The sequence below is a fragment of the Zootoca vivipara genome, chromosome 1 (genome assembly GCF_965207765.1).
Source record: "Zootoca vivipara chromosome 1, rZooViv2.hap1.1, whole genome shotgun sequence".
NCBI classification, from domain to species: domain Eukaryota; kingdom Metazoa; phylum Chordata; class Lepidosauria; order Squamata; family Lacertidae; genus Zootoca; species Zootoca vivipara.
In genome coordinates, this window is record NC_142582.1 from 115,136,731 (window position 1) to 115,157,996 (window position 21,266).

General features: G+C 41.1%; 2 protein-coding genes and 1 long non-coding RNA gene across 3 annotated transcripts; all 3 read right to left on the bottom strand.

The window, feature by feature from the left end:
- Window positions 1-4,076: 4,076 nt before the first annotated feature.
- LOC148687720 (uncharacterized) lies at window positions 4,077-6,679 on the bottom strand. The gene is made up of 2 exons (XR_015950761.1): window positions 6,534-6,679; window positions 4,077-4,452 (listed from the first exon to the last, which is right to left on the bottom strand). It is a non-coding gene; the product is annotated as an uncharacterized LOC148687720 (long non-coding RNA).
- Window positions 6,680-6,768: 89 nt separating this feature from the next.
- LOC148687721 (serine protease inhibitor A3M-like) lies at window positions 6,769-8,272 on the bottom strand. The gene is made up of 2 exons (XM_088673003.1): window positions 7,702-8,272; window positions 6,769-7,153 (listed from the first exon to the last, which is right to left on the bottom strand). Exons 1-2 carry the CDS (start codon window positions 8,270-8,272, stop codon window positions 6,879-6,881), a joined length of 846 nt encoding a protein of 281 aa, XP_088529129.1. The 3' UTR covers window positions 6,769-6,878.
- Window positions 8,273-9,402: 1,130 nt separating this feature from the next.
- Window positions 9,403-19,346, bottom strand: LOC148687722 (uncharacterized). The gene is made up of 4 exons (XM_088660784.1): window positions 19,008-19,346; window positions 18,209-18,216; window positions 15,433-16,249; window positions 9,403-9,555 (listed from the first exon to the last, which is right to left on the bottom strand). The coding sequence occupies exons 1-4, from the start codon at window positions 19,344-19,346 to the stop codon at window positions 9,403-9,405; spliced, it is 1,317 nt and encodes a 438-aa protein (XP_088516910.1).
- Between the last annotated feature and the right edge of the window lie 1,920 nt (window positions 19,347-21,266).

A 21,266-nucleotide genomic window follows, 5' to 3' on the forward strand; every position in this document is an offset into this window, starting at 1 on the left:
TTATGGGCTCCACTGTTTCAATGCCCAATTGACAAAAGCAGACATGTTGATTCTAAGAAAAGATTTTGAGTGTCTCCCTTCCAGTAAGGGAGATGGTGAAGTGTTAAAACAGGCACAGTGAAGACTCTACAGTATGCAGAAATTTCAAGAGTAAAAAGGTGAACAGCTGGAATAAAGTTTTTGTTACAGTTTCCAGCTGCTGGCCAAGATGTTTTACGGTATGTCAGTACCCCGGCCAGTACTTTGAATGTCATTAGAGTCAAACCTTGGTTGTAAAATGTAATCCGTTCTGGAAGCCCGTTCAGCTTCCAAAACGTTCGACAACCAAAGCGTGGCTTCGGATTGGTTGCAAGAGCGTCCTTCATTCAAGCGGAAGCCACGTCAGACATTCGGCTTCTGAAAAACGTTCGAAAACCAGAGCATTTACTTCTGGATTTTCGGTGTTTGGGAGCCGAAACGTTCCAAAACAGAGCCATTCAGGAACCGAGGTCTGACTGTACATGTTTGCTGTGGCAAAAGGGGCTCCCCTCTTTAACTAAAAGCCTTCATTTTTAACATGTTGACATTTGCATAGGACAGCAGCCCCCAAACTAAGGCCCAGGGGCCAGATGCGGCCAAATCCCTTTCTAAATCCAGCCCACGGACAGTCCGGGAATCAGCATGTTTTTACATGAGTAGAATGTTTCCTTTTTTAAAATGCATCTCTGGGTTATTTGTGGGGCATAGGAATTTGTTCATATTTTTTTTCGAAATATAGTCCTGCCCCTACAAGGTCTGAGAGACAGTGGATGAAAAGTATGGGCCCATCATCTGATGCCCTTAAGACAAAAGGGTATGGCCTGTCAAAGACCAGAGGAGTGGGAGAGGGGCCAGGAGCAGCTCCAACCCCAGAGGTCATAACGACACCAGCTGCTGCCTCGGTGGAAACCATCAGCCTCCAACAAATCACAGGTGAAAGGGAGACACCCCCCTATAATATTTCAATATAATAAACACTATTTTACAAAATAATAGTAATAATAGACTTCCATCACTCTCACAACATTTCCTTTCACATTTCATATTTTATCTGTACAGTGGTGCCTCACTTAACGAATGCCCTGCTTAACGAAATTTCCGCTTAACGAAAGGTTTTTTCTAGCGGAGGTTGCCTCGCAAGACAAATTGATTTTGTGAAAAATTCTTCTAGCGAATCACGGTTTCCCATAGGAATGCATTGAAATTCAATTAATGCGTTCCTAGGGGCAAAAAAATATTCAAAAAAAAATTCAATGCATTCCTAAGGGATTTGCTAGACGAATTTTTCGTTATAAGAAAAGACCCATGGAACGAATTAAATTCGTCTAGCGAGGCACCACTGTATTTCAGTATTATTTTAATCTTAATGTATAATAATAATAATAATAAATAATAATAATAATAATAATAATAATAATAATAATAATAAAAAATATTTTATTATTTATATCCCGCCCATCTGGCCGGGTTCCCCCAGCCACTCTGGGCGGCTTCCAACAAAATACTAAAATACAGAAATCCATCAAACAATAAAAGCTTCCCTAAACAGGGCTGCCTTGAGATGCCTTCTAAAGGTCTGGTAATTGTTGTTCTCTTTGACCTCTAGTGGGAGGGCATTCCACAGGGTGGGTGCCACTACCGAGAAGGCCCTCTGCCTGGTTCCCTGTAACTTGACTTCTCGTAGCGAGGGAACCGCCTGAAGGCCCTCGGCGCTGGATCTCAGTGTCCGGGCTGAACGGTGGGCGTGGAGACGCTCTTTCAGGTATCCAGGACCCAGGCCGTGTAGGGCTTTAAAGGTCAATACCAACACTTTGAATTGTGCTCAGTAATGTGCTGGGAGCCACTGTAGATCTCTCAGGACCGGTGTTATGTGGTCCTGGCGGCCGCTCCCAGTCACCAGTCTAGCTGCCGCATTCTGGATTAGTTGCAGTTTCCGGGTCACCTTCAAAGGTAGCCCTACGTAGAATGCATTGCAGTAATCCAAGCGAGAGATGACCAGAGCATGCACCACTCTGGTGAGGCAGTCCGCAGACAGGTAGGGTCTCAGCCTGCGTACCGGATGAAGCTGATAGACAGCTGTCCTGGACACAGAATTAATCTGCGCCTCCATGGACAGCTGTGAGTCCAAGATGACTCCCAGGCTGCGCACCTGGTCCTTCAGTGGCACAGTTACCCCATTCAGGACCAGGGAGTCCTCCACACCTGCCCACCTCCTGTCCCCCACAAACAGTACTTCTGTCTTGTCAGGATTCAACTTCAATCCGTTAACCACCATCCATCCTCCAACCGCCTCCAGACACTCACAAAGGATGTTCACCACCTTCACTGGTTCTGATTTGAAAGAGAGGTAGAGCTGGGTATCATCCGCATACTGATGAACACCCAGCCCAAATCCCCTGATGATCTCTCCCAGCGGCTGCATGTAGATGTTAAAAAGCATGGGAGAGAGGACAGAACCCTGAGGCACCCCACAAGTGAGAGCCCAGGGGTCTGAAAACTCATCCCCCCACCACTTTCTGGACACGACCCAGGAGGACGGAGCGGAACCACTATATGACAGTGCCGCCAGCTCCCAACCCTTCTAGACGGTCCAGCAGGATGTTATGGTCGATCATGTCAAATGCCGCTGAGAGATCCAGCAGAACTGGGAAACAGCTCTTACCTTTGTCCCTAGCTCGCCGGAGATCATCGACCAGCGCGACCAAGGTAGATTCAGTCCCATGGTGAGGCCTGAATCCTGACTGGAAGGGATCCAAATGGTCCGCTTCTTCCATACGTGCCTGGAGTTGTTCAGCAACCACCCGCTCAATCACCTTGCCCATGAATGGTAAATTTGAGATTGTATATGGATATATGTATGTATATATATGTATGTTTCCCCTTTTCCATTCGCAAGGTCATTCTAGACACAGCCAAATTTTTACATTAGAACCTTGTCTTTCTAAATAATCATTCAAGCACTTCCATTCCTTCTTGACTGTATTCATTTTCTTTAGTCTTATTATATCCGTCAATTTGGCCAGTTCCAAATATTCACATAATCTACATAACCATTCTTCTTTGGTCGGTACCTGGTTACCCTTCCAGTACTTAGCCACCAGGATTCTCGCCGCTGATGTTGCATACAAAAAGAATTTAGTGTTTTCTCTAGGAATATCACTATTCAATATTCTCAAAAGATATGTTTCTGGTCTTTTGCTGTGTGAAGTTCTTAGTAACTTATTTATTTCTTCATGGATCATGTCCCAGAACATTCTGATCTCTGGACATGTCCACCACATATGGTAGAAGGTTCCAATCTGCTTTGTGCATTTCCAACACTAATTACTAAGCGATCTGTTCATTTTAGCCAATCTCTCCGGTGTTACATACCACCTATGGTGCATTTTCAGGGAGTTTTCTCTTATTAAACAACATGCTGTAAAATTTATATTTTTGTCCAGTTTTCCCCACTCTTTATATTCAATTACATAACCTAAGTCCTCCTCCTATCTTATTATGGCCTTTCCCTTTCCCGATTTTTCTATTTGAGCATCCTGTAACAGCTTGTACATTTTGGAGAGAGACTTTTGGTTGTTCTGTAAAACCTCCTTCTCTAAGGTGGATGAATACCAGAGGCTGGGAATCGCAGATGGACAGAGTAATGCTGCTCTTATGCCCTTTCATCTGTTAAACTAAAAGTAATTACTATCTGATTAGATTTATTTTGCAGTCAAGAGATTAAGCTGGAGAGTTAACTAAGTGATTGTTCGGTAATTCACAGTGTTTGGTAAAAGGAAGTACAGATTTGAAATAGAGACATGTTTGATAAGAGAACAAGAACCTATGTTTAAAGAAGATTGGAAAATGTTTGTTGAATATATGGGGGCAATTGTGTACACTTGAAAACATTGGCAGCATTAAGATGAGATGTAAAATATGCAAGGATTTATGCTATTCAAAATGAACCATGGAAAGAGATGAAGGGAAGTCATTGATATTTTAAGGTTGTTTAAATAAATATTATACATTGTAAAACAGAAAATTTCATAAAAGTTTCATAAAAAATGAAATAGAGAAACATTTTAAAATTATTTTTTATTGTACATGCAGTTTGCTGTTGGTGTCATAGTCGTCCTTAAAAACAACTACTGCTTATGGCGCTTTCTTCTGTTGAACAAAGGGGGGACGTCCTCTTTCATCACTAAGATTCAGAAGCAATTGGAAGCTTCTGAATGGTCCCCCTGATGTTCATTTTTGAACAGGATTCATTACTTTCCCCATGAAAAGCAGGGGTCCATCATTTGGTGCCAATATGGTTAGAAAGAATGGCCTGTTAAATTTGAGTACAACAGGATCACTAAGAGATAGGGATAGGAACTCAGTCATTACAACAGTCACTCCAGCTGCCTCACTACCTTTTTCATGTATATCCAGGACAGCCTGATGGATAGCCTGCAAAGGAAGGAAGGAAGATATATTCATTTTTTTTGAAACCATGACAGCCTCCAACATATCACAGATGTAAAGGGAAACACATTTATAACCCCCCTATCCTCATTCCAAGAATAATTTCTCAGTGCTTCCCCCACAATCACAAACACTCACAAAGAAAAAGCCACAACCACACAAGCTCACAAAAACACACAAACAAGGAAAAAACCACGAACAAAAATGCACACAAACACATATCCATTGGGTCTAAGGTTTAAATGGCTTCCAGTCAGTCGCCAGTGTGTTGTGTTATGTTATGTACTTTCGTGTTGTAAGCCACCCCATGATCCTCAGACGAAGGGCAGTACTTTATTAAACTAATGAATGAATGAGCCCCGGTTGTATGTTTATTGCAATTTTTCTAAAATTGGATATTATGTTCATTTGTTTTGCTAAGCTTGCAACTGTGGCACACGACTAACTCCCTGCAGTCAATGTTGTTGTTGATGGATCATCTTTTTTTGTTTGCTGTTTCTAAATAATGGTGTTTAAGTAGGTCTGCATTTCAAAATATGAGATTCGAACTGCCCCAAGTCAAATATGCAGGCAGTATCCATTACAAGTAGATGCTCAGTGCAGAAGCCTCATACGTATTTATTTTTATTCATTTCATAAAAAAATTATACACCCCTTGATTATAAACCTTAAAGCAGTTGACAAATAGTATATATGTATATGGGTTTGTTTTCATTCATGTTTTCCTGATGTATTTTTCCTATGTATTTTGAGTATTTTGTGTTATATATTTTGTTTTGAGATCTTTGGATGAAAGGCAGTATATAAATTTAATTTAATAAATAAGAGCTACCGATCTTCTCTTCCCCATGAGTAGTGTGGGGGTGTTGTGTATGGCAACACAACACAGGCAAAATGATCTCATGTAGGTTTGTGGCATAGTGGACGACTCTGGGGATGCGGCATTCATCTGACTTTACCTGCCGAAGGAACCGGCATACAGCTTCCAGGTCATGTGGCCAGCATGACTAAGCCGCTTCTGGCGAACCAGAGCAGCCCACAGTGCCACCTGCGTCCCTTTCTCCTGTGCATATTTACAGGCAATTATTGTGGCCTCAGAACAAAGGTTTGGAAGGAATTCTTCCTCCTTGTTCTGAGAACCTTGGGCATGGGATTTGAGCAGCTCACAGTGGCCCTGTGGGTTTGGGGCTCACCTCACATGCATGCCAATCCTCAAGTGCACATACAATGACTCAATGAAAGACGGCATAAGGTGGACCAAGAGGTCCCTTCACCCAGTACTGCCTAGGTTATCTACCCCACCGTCTCTTGAGTTGCCTTTCCTGCCCAGACTAAGAAAATTAAATGAAATAAAATACCACTGCAGTCCAAGCAATTACTCCCAATCATATGAAGTTCCGTAAAAGGCTAGTCCACAACCTCCCAAGGAAGTCCATTCCAGTATAATTTTTAATTATAATTTTAATGTATTTTTAATCTTTTGTGGGAAGCCACCTACAGCGGGGTGCAAATAATAAATTATGATTATGATTATGATTTATTTCCAGATCAAGGGACGTGGTGGACGCTCCTTCCTTGGAGACTTTTAAAGAGAGATTGGATGGCCATCAGCCATTGATGGTTTAGCTGAGATTCCTGCATTGCAGGGGGTTGGATTAGTTGACCCTTGGGCCCCCTTCCAGCTCTACAATTCTATGACCCTCCTTGTTTTTATGAGTGCATGTAGTTTTCAAACTATTTTTAATGTTGTGTTTCAGTGCTGTAACACACCCTGGAACCTTACAGTAATGGGTGGGTAAAATAAATAAATGAATATATAAAAAATAAACTAATACATTTTATTAATTTCAATGTGTCAGCTCTGAGTGGTACTAACACTGCATACAACCCTATGCAATTGGCTCCTATGGCAAAGAGGCAGAGAGTCCCCTGAGACAGCAAGAGAATGTGGAAAGGTCCAGGGGCTGATTCTCAATGCTTAGAAGTAAATTTGTCAGTAACTTAACGCTTTTAAAAGCCTGATCTCATACCATAAAATAACCAAGGCATGATATCTACACACGTACTTTGTTAATCTTCAGGCCGCTACTTCCAGTAATTCCAGATAGATCAGCATTGCTGCTAAACACATCAGTAATGCCCAGCCCAGAAAGCACATTGTTGAGATCATAGGATGCAGACATCGAGAATTTTGGAAGGGACAGACTAATTTTGTCCCTAAACGAGAATCAGAACATTAAATCATCAGCAATGAAGAGTTTTATAACACTCAGCAATTTACTGCGTTTGCAGGGTCAGATCTTCATACAATTAAAGAGAGGCATTTTAAAGTTTTAAAACAGATGCCATCATTCCATACTCTAATAAATACTAACTACTACAGAGGCATTTAGAAACAGCAGAGAAAAGCCTTACCCCTCTTCTAAAGATTTTCTCCATTTGGACAAAGTTTTCTCCCCCATAGCATCCTCCACTTTCTTCAGTTTGCCTTTATCAGGCAGAATGAACCAGGCAGCAGCACCTCCTTTGTGAGGAAGTTCAACTACCCAGCAGGACAGAGCTTTATCGTGGAAATATCTGTAATGCTCAGTATTTTCCATCATGTCAACTTTCACAGTTTTTCCTTCATCAATAAAAAAATCTTCTTTATGGGTCAATTTAGGGTCAAAGGGATATTCCCAGTCATCTAGGAAGAAAAAGGAATGTCAACTGCCTACTGGAAAATTAACCTTCAGCCATGTGTATGAAAGCAGTATGTTGAATCAGGAGAGTGCAGACAAAGGAGAAAGATTGCCAAGGGTAGGTCAACATGCTGTTCATGTTTCAGAAGATAGCAAGGGAGAGAAGAAATGGGGATAGTGGGGTCCCACCGGCCAAAACATGGACTGAGTCAAGTGGAACTGCTTCCTGTGTGGTTTATAAGCATCCAGGGGCAGGGATCTTGATGTTGCTGGACGTCACCACCATCAGTATCATCCAGCATGGCCAATCGTCACGGATGGTGGGAGATGCAGCCCAAGAACATCTGGAAACCTTCAGGTTAGCTACTTCAGCCTCAACCCCGTCTTTTGCTAATTCTGCATTAAATGCTACATCTTTTAGAACTTTCAACTAAATTGTTGGTTCCACTGCAGAAACACTTTTGTTTTGAAGGTATAAGTTATTACTGCCAGTTTTAGCTAATTGAACAATACAAAGCATTAAATATTTGTAACTTATCTGTCTTTAACATACCTTTGAAGTAGATATAGTTCACAAGAACCATGATGTCTGTTGGTTTTAAGTCTTGAACTGCTTTAGTAATTTTCCCATGGGTTTTCTTTTTTACATAATCATTTATCTTATTTTGAGCCACGGAGGGTTGTTCAAAGTTAAAGTTCTCTGTTTTGTACAAACTTTTGACACCCTCTGAAAACTTAGGAAGAATTTGGTGTGACTTTTTTATCCACAAGGCATTTCCTATGTCTATCTTAGCTCCAGGACTGTTCAGCCTCTGAATGAGCTGTTCAAATTCTTTATGGATCTTGCTTGTGTCAATTGAAGTCAATCCAAGTCCTTTGTAAATTTGATTTTGTGAGTTGGATTTAGCACCCATGCCAATCATTGAAAACGCCATGGAGATACTCAGAGGAGAGAAGAAAATATTTTTTTTGCCACTCTGGAGTGAAGCTACTTGTCTGGAGAATTTAAATGCAAAGTCAGCAATGCTGGAAGCTAGCTTTTCTTGAAGTGGATCTTTATCTCCATGGCCATTGTGGACTTGAAGGACAATCAGGAACAAGGAGAACTGGATGGCGGGTTTCATTGCACTTTGAGACTTCCTAAACACACAAACAAACACACACGCACAAAAACAACAGCATATATTAGCACTCTTCCATGGAAACCTACTCAAAAGAGTTAATTTTGTTCTAGAGTAAAATTTATTTGGAATGTGCCATTCTCATTTGTTGACAATGTCCTAGTTTTACACAACACTAGCTCTTTTCCATTGGCTTCCTACTCTAGGAATTTATCTCCTGAGTTGTACGTTCTGCCAGGATTTGGATCCCAGCAGATATGGGGAGCTTACTGTGCCCTTATTGGTCAGAATTACTTTCATCAATTGATTCAATAAATGGGTATTACTTACTGTCCCTTCACACATCTGCATAACTTGCTTTGACTGCCTGGGGCTTCCTCTCGCTAATCATCCTTGCCAGTGATGCTGCCCAACATCCTCAGCAGGCCTGCCTTGCATTCTCCCTTCCACAGCACTATTGAAAGGTGTGTTTGTTTGGAGAGTGTCCTGAGCTGCTTCACCCACTCAGGCAGAGGGTATACAGCCTCACCAGGGCCTGGTGCTCCTAGAACAGCAGCCTTTTAGAGTCAACCACTTCTGCAAGGGGTCAGGTGGCCTGATGTTAACCTGTATGTCTCCCCATTCACACTCACTGTCCCTTATGGATGGTGAATTATCAACCAACATTTCTCAGATCATTTGTATACATACCTGTGTTTTCCCCAAAAGGTCCTGCTTTTTACTTTGACACTTGTTCGTTTGGGCTGAGATGTTTGCTCTTCCCTCTTTCTTGTAGAGTAAGCTCTCGTCTCCCTAGGTTACATTTTATTTATGGCCCTCGCTTGCTTCTACCTGCTGCTGCTGTAGCCAACTGGGTAAGGACACATAACTGGTTTCTATCCAATGCTGCAGCAGCTGATAAGATCACAACTTCCTGGTTTGAAAAACAATATGTGGTCATTCAGCAACTCAACTGCTTCCACTTCCAGTGAGCTGTAGTTAAACAGTGGGATTTAGGAAAAGTTAGCCCCCAGAGTTTTGGGAGTTTTGCCAGTGAAGTTCAAAGTGAATTGTCATTGAGTAGGGATTAAAGGGAGGATGTGCTTCGTTTCATCACTTTGCAGAATGGAAAAAACGTGAAATGAAGTGTGATTTCACTCCATTGTGTAAAACCAATTGTAAAGTAGCTTGATTTCTAAAGCTTCCATGCGGAAACTCATGGTGCCATGAGTTGGAAAAACATGGTGTGGAGGTGCTATGGTGATATTTGAGGGTTCTACAGCTTTTCTTTCTCTCATATGAGACTCCTGAGGAATGGAAGAGGGGGAAATTTGAGTAAGAGGAATACGGATCCCCTCCTGCCATTAACTATGGCCACTCTCTGTCTAAAAGTGATGACAACCGCCGCCCTACATGAAAATAAGACAAAGTGAATTGATTTGAGAAGAACATTCTACTTTCAGGTTCTCTCAGTGACTGGCAGCAATAATGTTTTTATCTTTCCTGTGCTGCTTACGGGAGGATAAAAGCACCACTCTGAGCCAGTATTTGTCAAGACGTGGCTTTAACCAAACTGAAATCAGTAAGCAGGAAGTACATTAAGATTCCCATCATTTCCTCCTGAAACCCAGGAGAGCCTTATTCACAGATGAACAAGCTCTTCTAAGAAATTCATGAATTCTGCCAAATGCTTTTAAATATCAAGCCGACATTTTCCTTGGTAACATTGAGAATTATGCAGAAGCTGAGGGTCACATGAAGAACCACATCGAGAGGAAAACAGATGTAAACTGATGTATACTAGGGTCTCAATCTACATACATATATGATGGAAGTTCTTATATGAAATATATGTTTTAATTTACTATGTAGAACATGACACTTAAGGTTGAATGCAACACATTCCTGTAGCACCAAGAGTACACCAAGAGTACACATAGTATTATTGCACTAGAACAAACTACAACAGCAGCATGACTCACTGCCACAATTGCACACAGTGCCACCTATAGTTGAAGTAGCAGTACAACAGTTAATTCTACATTACATCTCCTCCCTCCAGTTACTTGCAGGCTGCACTATATAAATTCTATATTAGAAATAAAACATACGGCTGGTTAGTGATAGACCTCAGAATGAATTAATGCGTAAAACATTTGGCTGTTGAACAGTTTTTTAAATCTATTCCTCTGCATTTCAACAGGTAGATCTCCTGATGCTGAGCCTAATGCAGGGTTTCCCAAACTTGTGTCTCCAGCTGTTGTTGGACAATAACTCCCATAATCTCTGACCACTGGTCCTGCTAGCTAGGAATGATGGGAGTTGTAGTCCAACAACAGCTGGAGAACTAAGTCTGGGAAACCCTGGTCTAAGGGTTCACAGGGGATCTCTTCTTCTATTTGTGTATTCTTTGGCATTAACTGTAGATATCCATGATTTCTAATGAATTCTCCATTGGTCTTGATGGCATAGGAACTGATTGACAAGTGCTTCTTCACATTGGTTGGAGTCCTCCATCTTTTTTCATTGTCCAATTTATCCAGAACAGGGTCTCCTGGATTGCAGTCAGATAGTACACTAGCAGATTATTGTAAAAGTATATGTAGGATTCTTTAGTCTTCGTGTCCCACTCTGCAACCTTCCTTATATTATGCCATGTTGATGTGAATTTAATTTCAAGACAGAAACAGTTGTCCTAAGTTGTGTGCTCATCAAGAGTTGTGCAGGACTATAGCCTGTAGTCCCTAATTTAGGATAATATGGATATTGTGAGCTGGAAGCAATGTGGAAGTAATGTGTTCAAAGTCATACTCTGGAACTGCTCAAAATCTGCAGCTATAAACTGAGAAGCATTTTCTGAGAAGCGGGCTAGACAATGCTACCATTCAGTGGATTTGTAACTGGCTGACTGACCGAACTCAAAGGGTGCTCATCAATGGCTCCTCCTCATCCTGGAGCGTAGTGACTAGTGGGGTGCCACCGGGTTCTGTCTTGGGCCCAGTCTTATTCAACATCTTTATCAATGACTTGGATGATGGGCTTGAGTTCATCCTGAGCAAGTTTGCAGATGACACCAAATTGGGAGCGGTGGCTAATACCCCAGAGGACAGGATCACACTTCAAAATGACCTTAACAGATTAGACAACTGGGCCAAAGCAAACAAGATGAATTTTAACAAGGAGAAATGTAAGGTACTACACTTGGGCCAAAAAAATGAAAGACACAAATACAGGATGGGTGACACCTGGCTTGAGAGCAGTACATGTAAAAAGGATCTAGGAGTCTTGGTAGACCACAGACTTGACATGAGTCAGCAGTATGATGCAGCAGCTAAAAAAGCCAATGCAATTCTGGGGTGCATCAATAGGAGTATAGCATCTAGATCTAGGGAAGTAATAGTACCACTGTATTCTGCTCTGGTCAGACCTCACCTGGAGTACTGTGTCCAGTTCTGGGCACCACAGATCGAGAAGGATATTGACAAGCTGGAACATGTGCAGAAGAGGGCAACCAAAATGGTCAAAGGACTGGAAACGATGCCTTATGAGGAACGGCTTAGGGAGCTGGGTATGTTTAGCCTAGAGAAGAGAAGGTTAAAGGGTGATATGATAGCCATGTTCAAATATATGAAAGGATGTCATATGGAGGAGGGAGAAAGATTGTTTTCTGCTGATCCAGAGAAGCGGACACGGAGCAATGGATTCAAACTTCAAGAAAGAAGATTCCACCTAAACATTAGGAAGACCTTCCTGACAGTAAGAGCTGTTCGACAGTGGAATTTGCTACCAAGGAGTGTGGTGGAGTCTCCTTCTTTGGAGGTTTTAAGCAGAGGCTTGACAGCCATATGTTAGGAATGCTTTGATGGTGTTTCCTGCTTGGCAGGGGGTTGGACTGGATGGCCCTTGTGGTTTCTTCCAACTCTATGATTCTATGATTCTATGATTCTGTCACAAGCTGTTTAGGAATCCCAAAGCATGCATGGAATTTGCCTTTTCCACAGCAGCCACACAATAGTTTGACATCTTCATGAAGCAATCCACTACGACCTCAAAGTTTTGTTCCTGGTATTTGAGCCCTCATGGTGAACCTTTTAAAGTCCAGGCCCTTGATGGATCAACTGTTTCAATGCCCAATTGACAAAAGCAGACATTTTGGTTCTAAGAAAAGATTCTTAGTGTCTCCCTTCCAGTAAGGGAGATGGTGAAGGGTTAAAACAGGCACAGTGAAGTCTCTACAGTATGCAGAAGAGTATAAAGGCGAACGTCTGGAATAAAATTTTTGTTACAGTTTCTAGCTGCTGGCCAGGATGTTTTATTTCAGTACCACGGCCAGTACGTTGAATGTCATTACAGTCAAACCTTGGTTGTCAAATGTAATCCATTCTGGAAGCCTATTGAGCTTCCGAAACGCTCGACAACCGAAGCACGGCTTCTGATTGGTTGCAAGAGCGGAAGCCACGTCAGACATTCAGCTTCTGAAAAACATTTGAAAACCAGAGCATCTACTTCCAGATTTTCAGTGTTCAGGACCCAAAACGTTCCAAAGCAGAGACATTCAGGAACTGAGGTTTGACTGTACATGTTTGCTGTGAAATAAAAAAAATTCCTTCAGTAGCACCTTAAAGACCAACTAAGTTTTTATTTTGGTATGAGCTTTCGTGTGCATGCACACTTCTTCAGATACAGTGAAATGGAAGTTTCCAGGCACTTATGTAGAGAAGGGGTGGGGAGGGGTGGGGATGGGGAGGGGGGATCACTCAGAAGGGTGGTGGAAATGGGTGATTGACTGACTGATAGCTGTTGATGACCGCAAACGACTGCAAATGGTTTTGCATGAAAAAGCAAGGGTTGAGATGGCTGAAGATCGCTTATCATGTATAATGAGATAAGAATCCGATATCTCTGTTCAAACCAGGTCCCTCCATGGTTTTGAGCTTGGTGATAAGTTGCAATTCAGCAACTTCTCTTTCCAGTCTATTTCTGAAACTTCCATTTCACTGTATCTGAAGAAGTGTGCATGCACACGAAAGCTCATACCAAAATAAAAACTTAGTTGGTCTTTAAGGTGCTACTGAAGGAATTTTTTTTATTTTACTTCGATCTAGACCAACACGGCTACCTACCTGTAACCAGAACTATGTTTGCTGTGGCAACTGAGACTCCCCTCTTCATCTAAAAGCCTTCATTTTTAACATGTTGACATTTGCATAGGACAGCAGCCCCCAAACTAAGGCCCGGGGGCCGGATGCGGCCCAATCGCCTTCTAAATCCAGCCTCAAAGTTTTGTTCCTGGTATTTGAGCCCTCATGATGAACCTTTTAAAGTCCAGGCCCTTGATGGATCAACTGTTTCAATGCCCAATTGACAAAAGCAGACATGTTGGTTCTAAGAAAAGATTCTTAGTGTCTCCCTTCCAGTAAGGGAGATGGTGAAGTGTTAAACCAGGCACAGTGAAGTCTCTACAGTATGCAGAAATTTCAAGAGTATAAAGGCGAACAGCTGGAATAAAGTTTCGTTACAGTTTCCAGCTGCTGGCCAGGATGTTTTATTTCAGTACCACGGCCAGTACTTTGAATGTCATTACAGTCAAACCTTGGTTGTGAAATGTAATCCGTTCTGGAAGCCCTTCAGCTTCCGAAATGTTCGACAACCGAAGCGTAGCTTCTGATTGGTTGCAAGAGCATCCTTCATTCAAGCGAAAACCACGTCAGACATTCGGCTTCTGAAAAACTTTCAAAAACCAGAGCATTTACTTCTGGATTTTCGGTGTTTGGGAGCCGAAACGTTCCAAAGCGGAGCCATTCAGGAACCGAGGTTTGACTGTACATGTTTGCTGTGGCAACTGGGGCTCCCCTCTTTATCTAAAAGCCTTCATTTTTAACATGTTGACATTTGCATAGGACAGCAGCCCCCAAACTAAGGCCCGGGGGCCGGATGCGGCCCAATCGCCTTCTAAAGCCAGCCCGCGGACAGTCCGGGAATCAGCATGTTTTTACATGAGTAGAATGTGTCCTTTTATTTAAAATGCATCTCTGGGTTTTATTTAAAATGCATCTCTGGGACAGTGGACCGACCTCCTGCTGAAAAAGTTTCCTGACCCCTGGCGTAGGATTTAGTTCTTTTTCAGGGCAGGAAACCTGCTACACATTTGAAATAAGGCACATGAATTTCACATACTTACAATAACCAGTGTTTTACAATCAACTTTTTTATAATAATATTTTATTATTTTTTTCAAAAAAAAGATATACAAAACATTAAGAACAAAAAGTAGAAAAAAGAAGAAAGACAGAAAACAAATACATATAACGCATTAGATCTTATCTCACCTCACAATGTATATTGGGACCTCCTCGGGTTCCCCTCCCTGTGGTTCTTAGGTACATTTATAGTTAGGAAATTCTATATCAGATTGTTCACCTTGTAAAAACTTCTTCTTTCCCTCTAAAATATCATATTCACATATTCCACAGTTTGTTTATAGCTTAATTTCTGATCTAGAAAATTACTTTAGCATATTTTTTAAAATACAATTTAAAATCTTTCCAATCTTCCTCCATCGCTTCCTCTCCCTGGTTGTGGATTCTTCCGGTCATCTCCGCCAGTTCCATGAATTCAATCATCTTCATCTACCAGTCATCAATCGTTGGTGATGCTTGTAGTTTCCAGCTCTTAGCGATCAGTAGTCTAGCAGCCGTTGTAGCATACAGAAAGAAGGATACCTTTTTCTTTGGGATCTCCTTCCCAAAAATGCCCAATATAAATGCTTCTGGTTTTTTAACAATTGTGTTTTTCAACACTTTCTTGAGTTCATTATAAATCTTATTCCAGAAGTCACTTACTATTGGATATGTCCACCACATATGGTAGAAAGAACCTTCTTCTTTTTTACATCTCCAACATTTGTTGTCATTGTTATGATATATCTTTGCTAACTTTACTGGTGTAAGGTACCATCTATACATCATTTTCATTAGGTTTTCTCTTAATAGGCTACACGCAGTAAACTTAATATTCTCTTTCCACAATTTTTCCCATTCTTCAATCATAATATTATGACCAACATCTTTTGCCCACAAAATCATAACATTTTTTATTTGTTCATCTTTCGTGTGCCACTCAAGCAGCAATTTATACATTCTGGAAAGTATTTTCGTCTTGGGTTCTAGCAATTCTGTTTCCACCTTTGACTTCTGTGTTTGGAAACCCACTAATCTATCCATTTTGAACACTTCATTTATCTGGTGGTATTGGAGCCAATCATCTAGTTTACTTTTCAGCTCCTCATAGGTTTTTAACTTAAATTGGTCTCCTTCTTCAATCAACAAATCTCTATATTTCGGCCAACTGGTCTCCGTATTTATTCTTTTACGAGCCTTGGCCTCTAAAGGTGAAATCCAATTGGGTGTTTTCCTTTCTAGCAAATCTTTATATCTGGACCAAACTTTATACAATGATTTTCTAATTATATGACTTTTAAAGCCCCTGTGGGCCTTTACTTTATCATACCAGATATATGCATGCCAACCGTAAACATTGTCATAACCTTCTAAATCCAAAATATCTGTGTTTTCCAACAAAAACCAGTCTTTCAACCAGCAAAAGGCCGCTGCTTCATAGTAAATTTTCAGATCAGGCAGGGAGAAACCTCCTCTTTGTTTATCATCTGTTAATATTTTATATTTAATTCTTGGTTTCTTCCCTTGCCATATGAATTTAGAAAGCACCTTTTGCCATTCTTTGAAACAGTCCAACTTTTCAATTATTGGCAATGATTGAAACAAAAACAACATCTTTGGCAAAACATTCATCTTAACAGTAGCTATACAGCCCAACAGAGACAATTTCAATTTGGTCCAGCTTTCTAAATCATTCTTAACTTCATTCCATAGTTTAACATAATTATCTTTGAACAAATTCAAATTCTTAGAAGTCATATTAACACCAAGGTACTTCACTTTCTTAACAAAAGATAAATCAGTTGTTTCTTGTAATTTCTCTCTTTCTTCAATATTCAAATTTTTATCTAATACTTTGGTTTTTTATTTGTTCAGCTTAAAGCCTGCTACCCTTCCGAACTCTTGAATTACTTCCAGAGCCCTTTGAACACTGGACTCTGGATCTTGTAAAGTCAAGACAAGATCATCTGCAAAGGCTTTAAGTTTATATTGTTCATTCCCTACAGTCACACCTTTTATTTCCTGGTCTTTCCTAATCCTATCGAGTAGGACTTCCAGGACCGATATAAAGAGTAAGGGGGAGAGGGGACACCCTTGTCTTGTACCTTTCTCAATTCTAATTTCTTCTGAAACCATATTATTTACAATTATTTTAGCTTTTTGCTCGGAATAGCATTTACTCCATTCAGAAAGTTTTGGCCCATCCCCATTTTTCCTAAATTTCTTTTTAGAAACAGCCAAGAAATATTGTCAAAGGCCTTCTCCGCATCTATAAACATCAAAATGGCTTTCTTATTTATTTTCTGCTCCAGCATCTCCAAAATGTCCACGACATTCCTAATATTGTCCTTCATATGTCTCCCCGGGAGGAAACCAGCTTGGTCGTGATGGATAAAATCGTTTAAGACTTTTTTCAATCTAGAAGCTAAAATAGTAGCAAATATTTTATAATCCACATTAAGTAGGGAAATTGGGTGATAATTCTTCACTTGCGTTCTATCCGTGTCTGGTTTTGGTATCAGCGTGATATAGGCCTCTTTCCAAGACTCGGGGGCCTCTCCTCCATTCAGAATTTCATTGCACAAATCTTTCAATGGTTGGACTAACCAGTCCTTCATTGTCTTGTAGTATGTAGCGGTAAGTCCATCCGGTCCTGGGGTCTTACCCAATTGCATTTGTTGTATTGCATATTCCACCTCTTGTGTTGAAATCTGTTGCGAAAGTAAGGATTTCTTTTCTTCCAGAATTTTATGAAGACCATGTTTATCCAAAAACTGCTCCACCTCCTCTTTATCTTGCTTTTCCTGTTTATACAGTTGTTTGAAATATTTTTGGAAGCATTTTCTGATCTCTATCGGGTGCTCCAGATGCTTTCCTTCTTGCACAAGATTTGTGATGGTATTCAATTTCTGCCTCCTTTTCAATTGTCATGCCAGTAATTTTCCACATTTATCTGCCGATTCAAATGATTTTTGTTTCATCCACTTAATTTTTGATTCAATTTCTTGATTCATCAATTGGGAAAATTGAGTTTGCAACGCCTTGATTTCTTTCTGGACTTGTAGATTCTTGGGGTTTCCTCTTAATTTCTTTTCCTTTTCTTTCATTTGGTTTAGAATCTTTTCTTTCCTTGCATTGCTTTCTTTTTTCCTGATTGCGTTTTGTTGGATCAAAAATCCTCTCATCACAGCTTTACTGGCATCCCAAACCGTTTTTTTTTTCCAATTGTTGTCCTCAAATTTATTTCAAAATAGTCTTTCAATGTCTTTTGGGCTTTCTCCAGTATTTTCTCATTTCTTAGTAAGGCATCATTCATTCTCCATCTGTAAGTATCCTGTAGAGATGTTTTTAAGTCCAATAACACAGCATTGTGGTCGGAGCAAGTTCTTGGGCATATTTCCACATTGTTTATCCTTGGTCCCAGTTCTCTTGTAATCCAAATATAGTCGAGACGACTCCAATATTATTTAGAATTTGAAAAAAAAGTTTGGTCTTTTTCCAACGGATTTTTCAATCTCCAAGTGTCGATCAGGTCAAAGTTCTCTGTCAGGTCGAAGAAAGACTTTGGTAGTCTTCCTTCGTTGGTACATTTCTGTCTTTGTGATCTATCCATTAGTGTAGAGACCTCTCCATTCAAGTCTCCCAACAAGCATAGTTTGTAATCCAAGTAATTCAAGAGTTTTTCATGTAACTTTTTGAAAAAATCTGACTTTCCTGCATTTGGTGCATAAATTCCCAGAATTAGATTTTTTTCGCCTTGCGATGTTATTTCAACTGCAACATATCTTCCTTCTTCATCTTTAAATATTAATTTCGGGTTTAATTTGTCTTTGACATAAATCACCACTCCCCGCTTCTTGACTTCATCTGAAGAGATGAATTCTTCACCCAATTTTTTATTTTGCAAAATTCTTCGATGGGCTCTTGTGACATGTGTTTCCTGGAGGCAAATTATGCCTAGTCTTTGTTTTGCTAGAGTATGGTAGACCTGGTTCCTTTTCCGTTTCGAATTCAGCCCATTCGAGTTCCATGACAAAATCCTCAATGACATCTTAAGTTGCAGCAGCAGCACCTGCTCCCAAGAAAGAATCAGTGTCTAATTCAATTGGGGCACTTGATTGTCCTGGAGTTGAAGTTAGGAGTCCTGGTCGTAGTAGCTCTCTTTCGTATTTCTGAAGAAACTCCTTCTTCTGCTCCACTGACTTGATCTTAAACTTCTTCTGCTGGAATTGAAAATTTAAACCTTCCGGAAATTCCCACTTGTGGTTGATTCCTTGCCTTTTCAAAATGGTTACCAGGTCAGAGTATTGTGATCTCAGGTCCAGAATTTTTTTTGGCAAATCTTTAAAGAGGATGATCTGTGTTCCTTGAACCTTTAAAGTATTCTCGTAGTGAAGGCCTAGGATTCTATCTCTTTGTTCTTTGGTTTGGAACGAAATCATGCAGTCGCTGATGAAATTTTTGTCTTTCTTTGGTCTTGCTCCAAACCTAAATGCTTTGATGATCTGTGATTCCAATTCTTCCTTCGATAGATCCCAGGCCTTCACAAATTCTCCAATTATTGTCTCTTTCAGGTCAACCTTCTCTATGGGGGGGAATGCTCTGATCCTGAGATTTCCTTCTCTTTGTCGCATCTGTACAAAAGCCAGCGCGACCTGCGTCTGGTAGGCTTGCTTCTCCAAGTCGGGAACCCGTTCCTCTTCCAATTGTGCCACTCTTCGGTCCACTCCAGTCACTTGAGCTTTCACCTGTGAAATATCTTTAGAGATAGCTCCTAATTCTTCCCTAAGTTGCTTCAGTTCTTGTGTGGTGCGTTGCTGTTCTTTCGCGCTGCGATCTAGAGCACTTAAGACTTGTTCCTCAAAAGAGGCGGATATGGATGATTTTTTCTTTCCTGTACCAGTCTCTGTTCCTGACATATTTAAACTCTATTCACTAGCAAAACAGACAGTTCAATGGAAAACTCCACTCAGTAACTGGCCCAATTCAGTAAGAAAAGACTTTTCTCAGCCTGGAGTCCAGATGTCTTTTTATCAAGAAAGAGCAATAAACAGGCAGCCTTTCTATTGTTGAGCTAAAGCTTCAAGGTCAATGCTTATCTGGAGTTTCTCAGTGCCAGCCAGCTTGAAACACAGTCACAATGAGCGGTCTGGATACTAGGCTGAAACAGTTTAAAATGAGGAAACAATGTTGCCTTAAATCCCTTTATACTTTAAGGCTAGAAAGGTTGCAGTTTTAGTTAAAGAAAGCCTTTTAGTCCATTGACGGAAGGCTGCAGGCAGATCAAAGCCTGTCAAAGGGTGAACAGAAGTTCATAAGCAAATTTCTTCTGTGACATCACAATAGAACTTTGGCTGGAGTGAGCAGAGTCCCGCTCCGAGGTTCAGGCAAGCGATTTCTTTCCAAAGTCTTTAAAGTCTCAGTTTGCAGGGTTATTTAAGAGCCCTGCTCTCTTTTAAATGTTGCAAAGTCCAAGAAATAAAAGCTACAGAATCTCTAAATATAGTTCACTGCAGAGACTGCCTTTTGCTTCCGGTCTACCGCAGGCGGGGGAGTCCCGACCTCCGTAATTAAGGACTCTCCCGTTGGCCAGTTCAATCCAGATTCCGCTCAATCAACTTTATTTTACATTAAAATCATCCTTAAAATCAATCAACTGCTAGTTTTGATATTGGGCTGATTCAATGCATCTGTAGAACAAAGGGGGGGCGCTTTCGTGAGCTGGGTTTACTATTCTCCCCATGAAAAGTATGGGCCCTTCATGTGATGCCCTTAAGACAAAAAGGTATGGCCTGTTAAAGACCAGAGGATTGGGAGAGGGGCCAGGAGCAGCTCCAACCCCAGAGGTCATAAGGACAGCAGCTGCTGCCTTCATGCCATTTTCATTTATACCGAGAAGAGCCTTGTGAGAAGCCTGCACAGGAGGGAAAATAGGTATTTTACTGGAAACCATCACAGCCTCCAACAAATCACAGATGAAAAGGAAGACGCACCCCCATCCTCATTCAAAGGATGGTCTCCCAGTACTTCCCCAATCACTGTTCTTCCCCATGGGTACAGGATGTGTGTGTGTTGGATATAGGAATACAATGCAGAGCTAAAATGACCTTATGTAGGAATGCGGAGGAGAGACATGAATCCCCTTTGGGGCTCTCTCAGTGGGTGAGGGCACACCACCAGTAAAAGAATAAAGAAAAGTATAATATTTCAATATAATAAACACTATTTTACATTTCATAATAATAATAATAATAATAATAATAATAATAATAGATAATAATTTATTATTTATATCCCACCCATCTGTCCAGGTTCCCCCAGCCACTCTGGGCGGCTTCCAACAAAATACTAAAATACAGAAATCCATCAAACATTAAAAGTTTCCCTAAACAGGGCTGCCTTGAGATGCCTTCTAAAGGTCTGGTAATTGTTGTTCTCTTTGACCTCTGGTGGGAGGGCATTCCACAGGGTGGGTGCCACTACCGAAAAGGCCCTCTGCCTGGTTCCCTGTAACTTGACTTCTCATAGCGAGGGAACTGCCCGAAGGCCCTCGGCGCTGGATCTCAGTGTCCGGGCTGAACGGTGGGCGTGGAGACGCTCTTTCAGGTATCCAGGACCCAGGCCGTTTAGGGCTTTAAAGGTCAACACCAACACTTCGAATTGTGCTCGATAACGTGCTGGGAGCCAGTGTAGATCTCTCAGGACCGGTGTTATGTGGTCCCGGCAGCCGCTCCCAGTCACCAGTCTAGCTGCAGCATTCTGGATTAGTTGCAGTTTCCGGGTCACCTTCAACAGGTAGGGTCTCAGCCTGCGTACCGGATGGAGCTGATAGACAGCTG

Bases quoted from the DNA above. Each gene is read 5' to 3' on its own strand.
- LOC148687721 (XM_088673003.1), bottom strand. From the start codon at position 8,272: ATGAAACCCGCCATCCAGTTCTCCTTGTTCCTGATTGTCCTTCAAGTC. The intron at 7,154-7,701 runs GTATGTTAAAGA...TTTTCTTCCTAG, and splicing joins GAACTATATCTACTTCAAAG to ATGACTGGGAATATCCCTTT.
- LOC148687722 (XM_088660784.1), bottom strand. From the start codon at position 19,346: ATGTCAGGAACAGAGACTGGTACAGGAAAGAAAAAATCATCCATATCC. The intron at 9,556-15,432 runs GTGGAAACAGAA...TCCATTCCTCAG, and splicing joins TCCAAACACAGAAGTCAAAG to GAGTCTCATATGAGAGAAAG.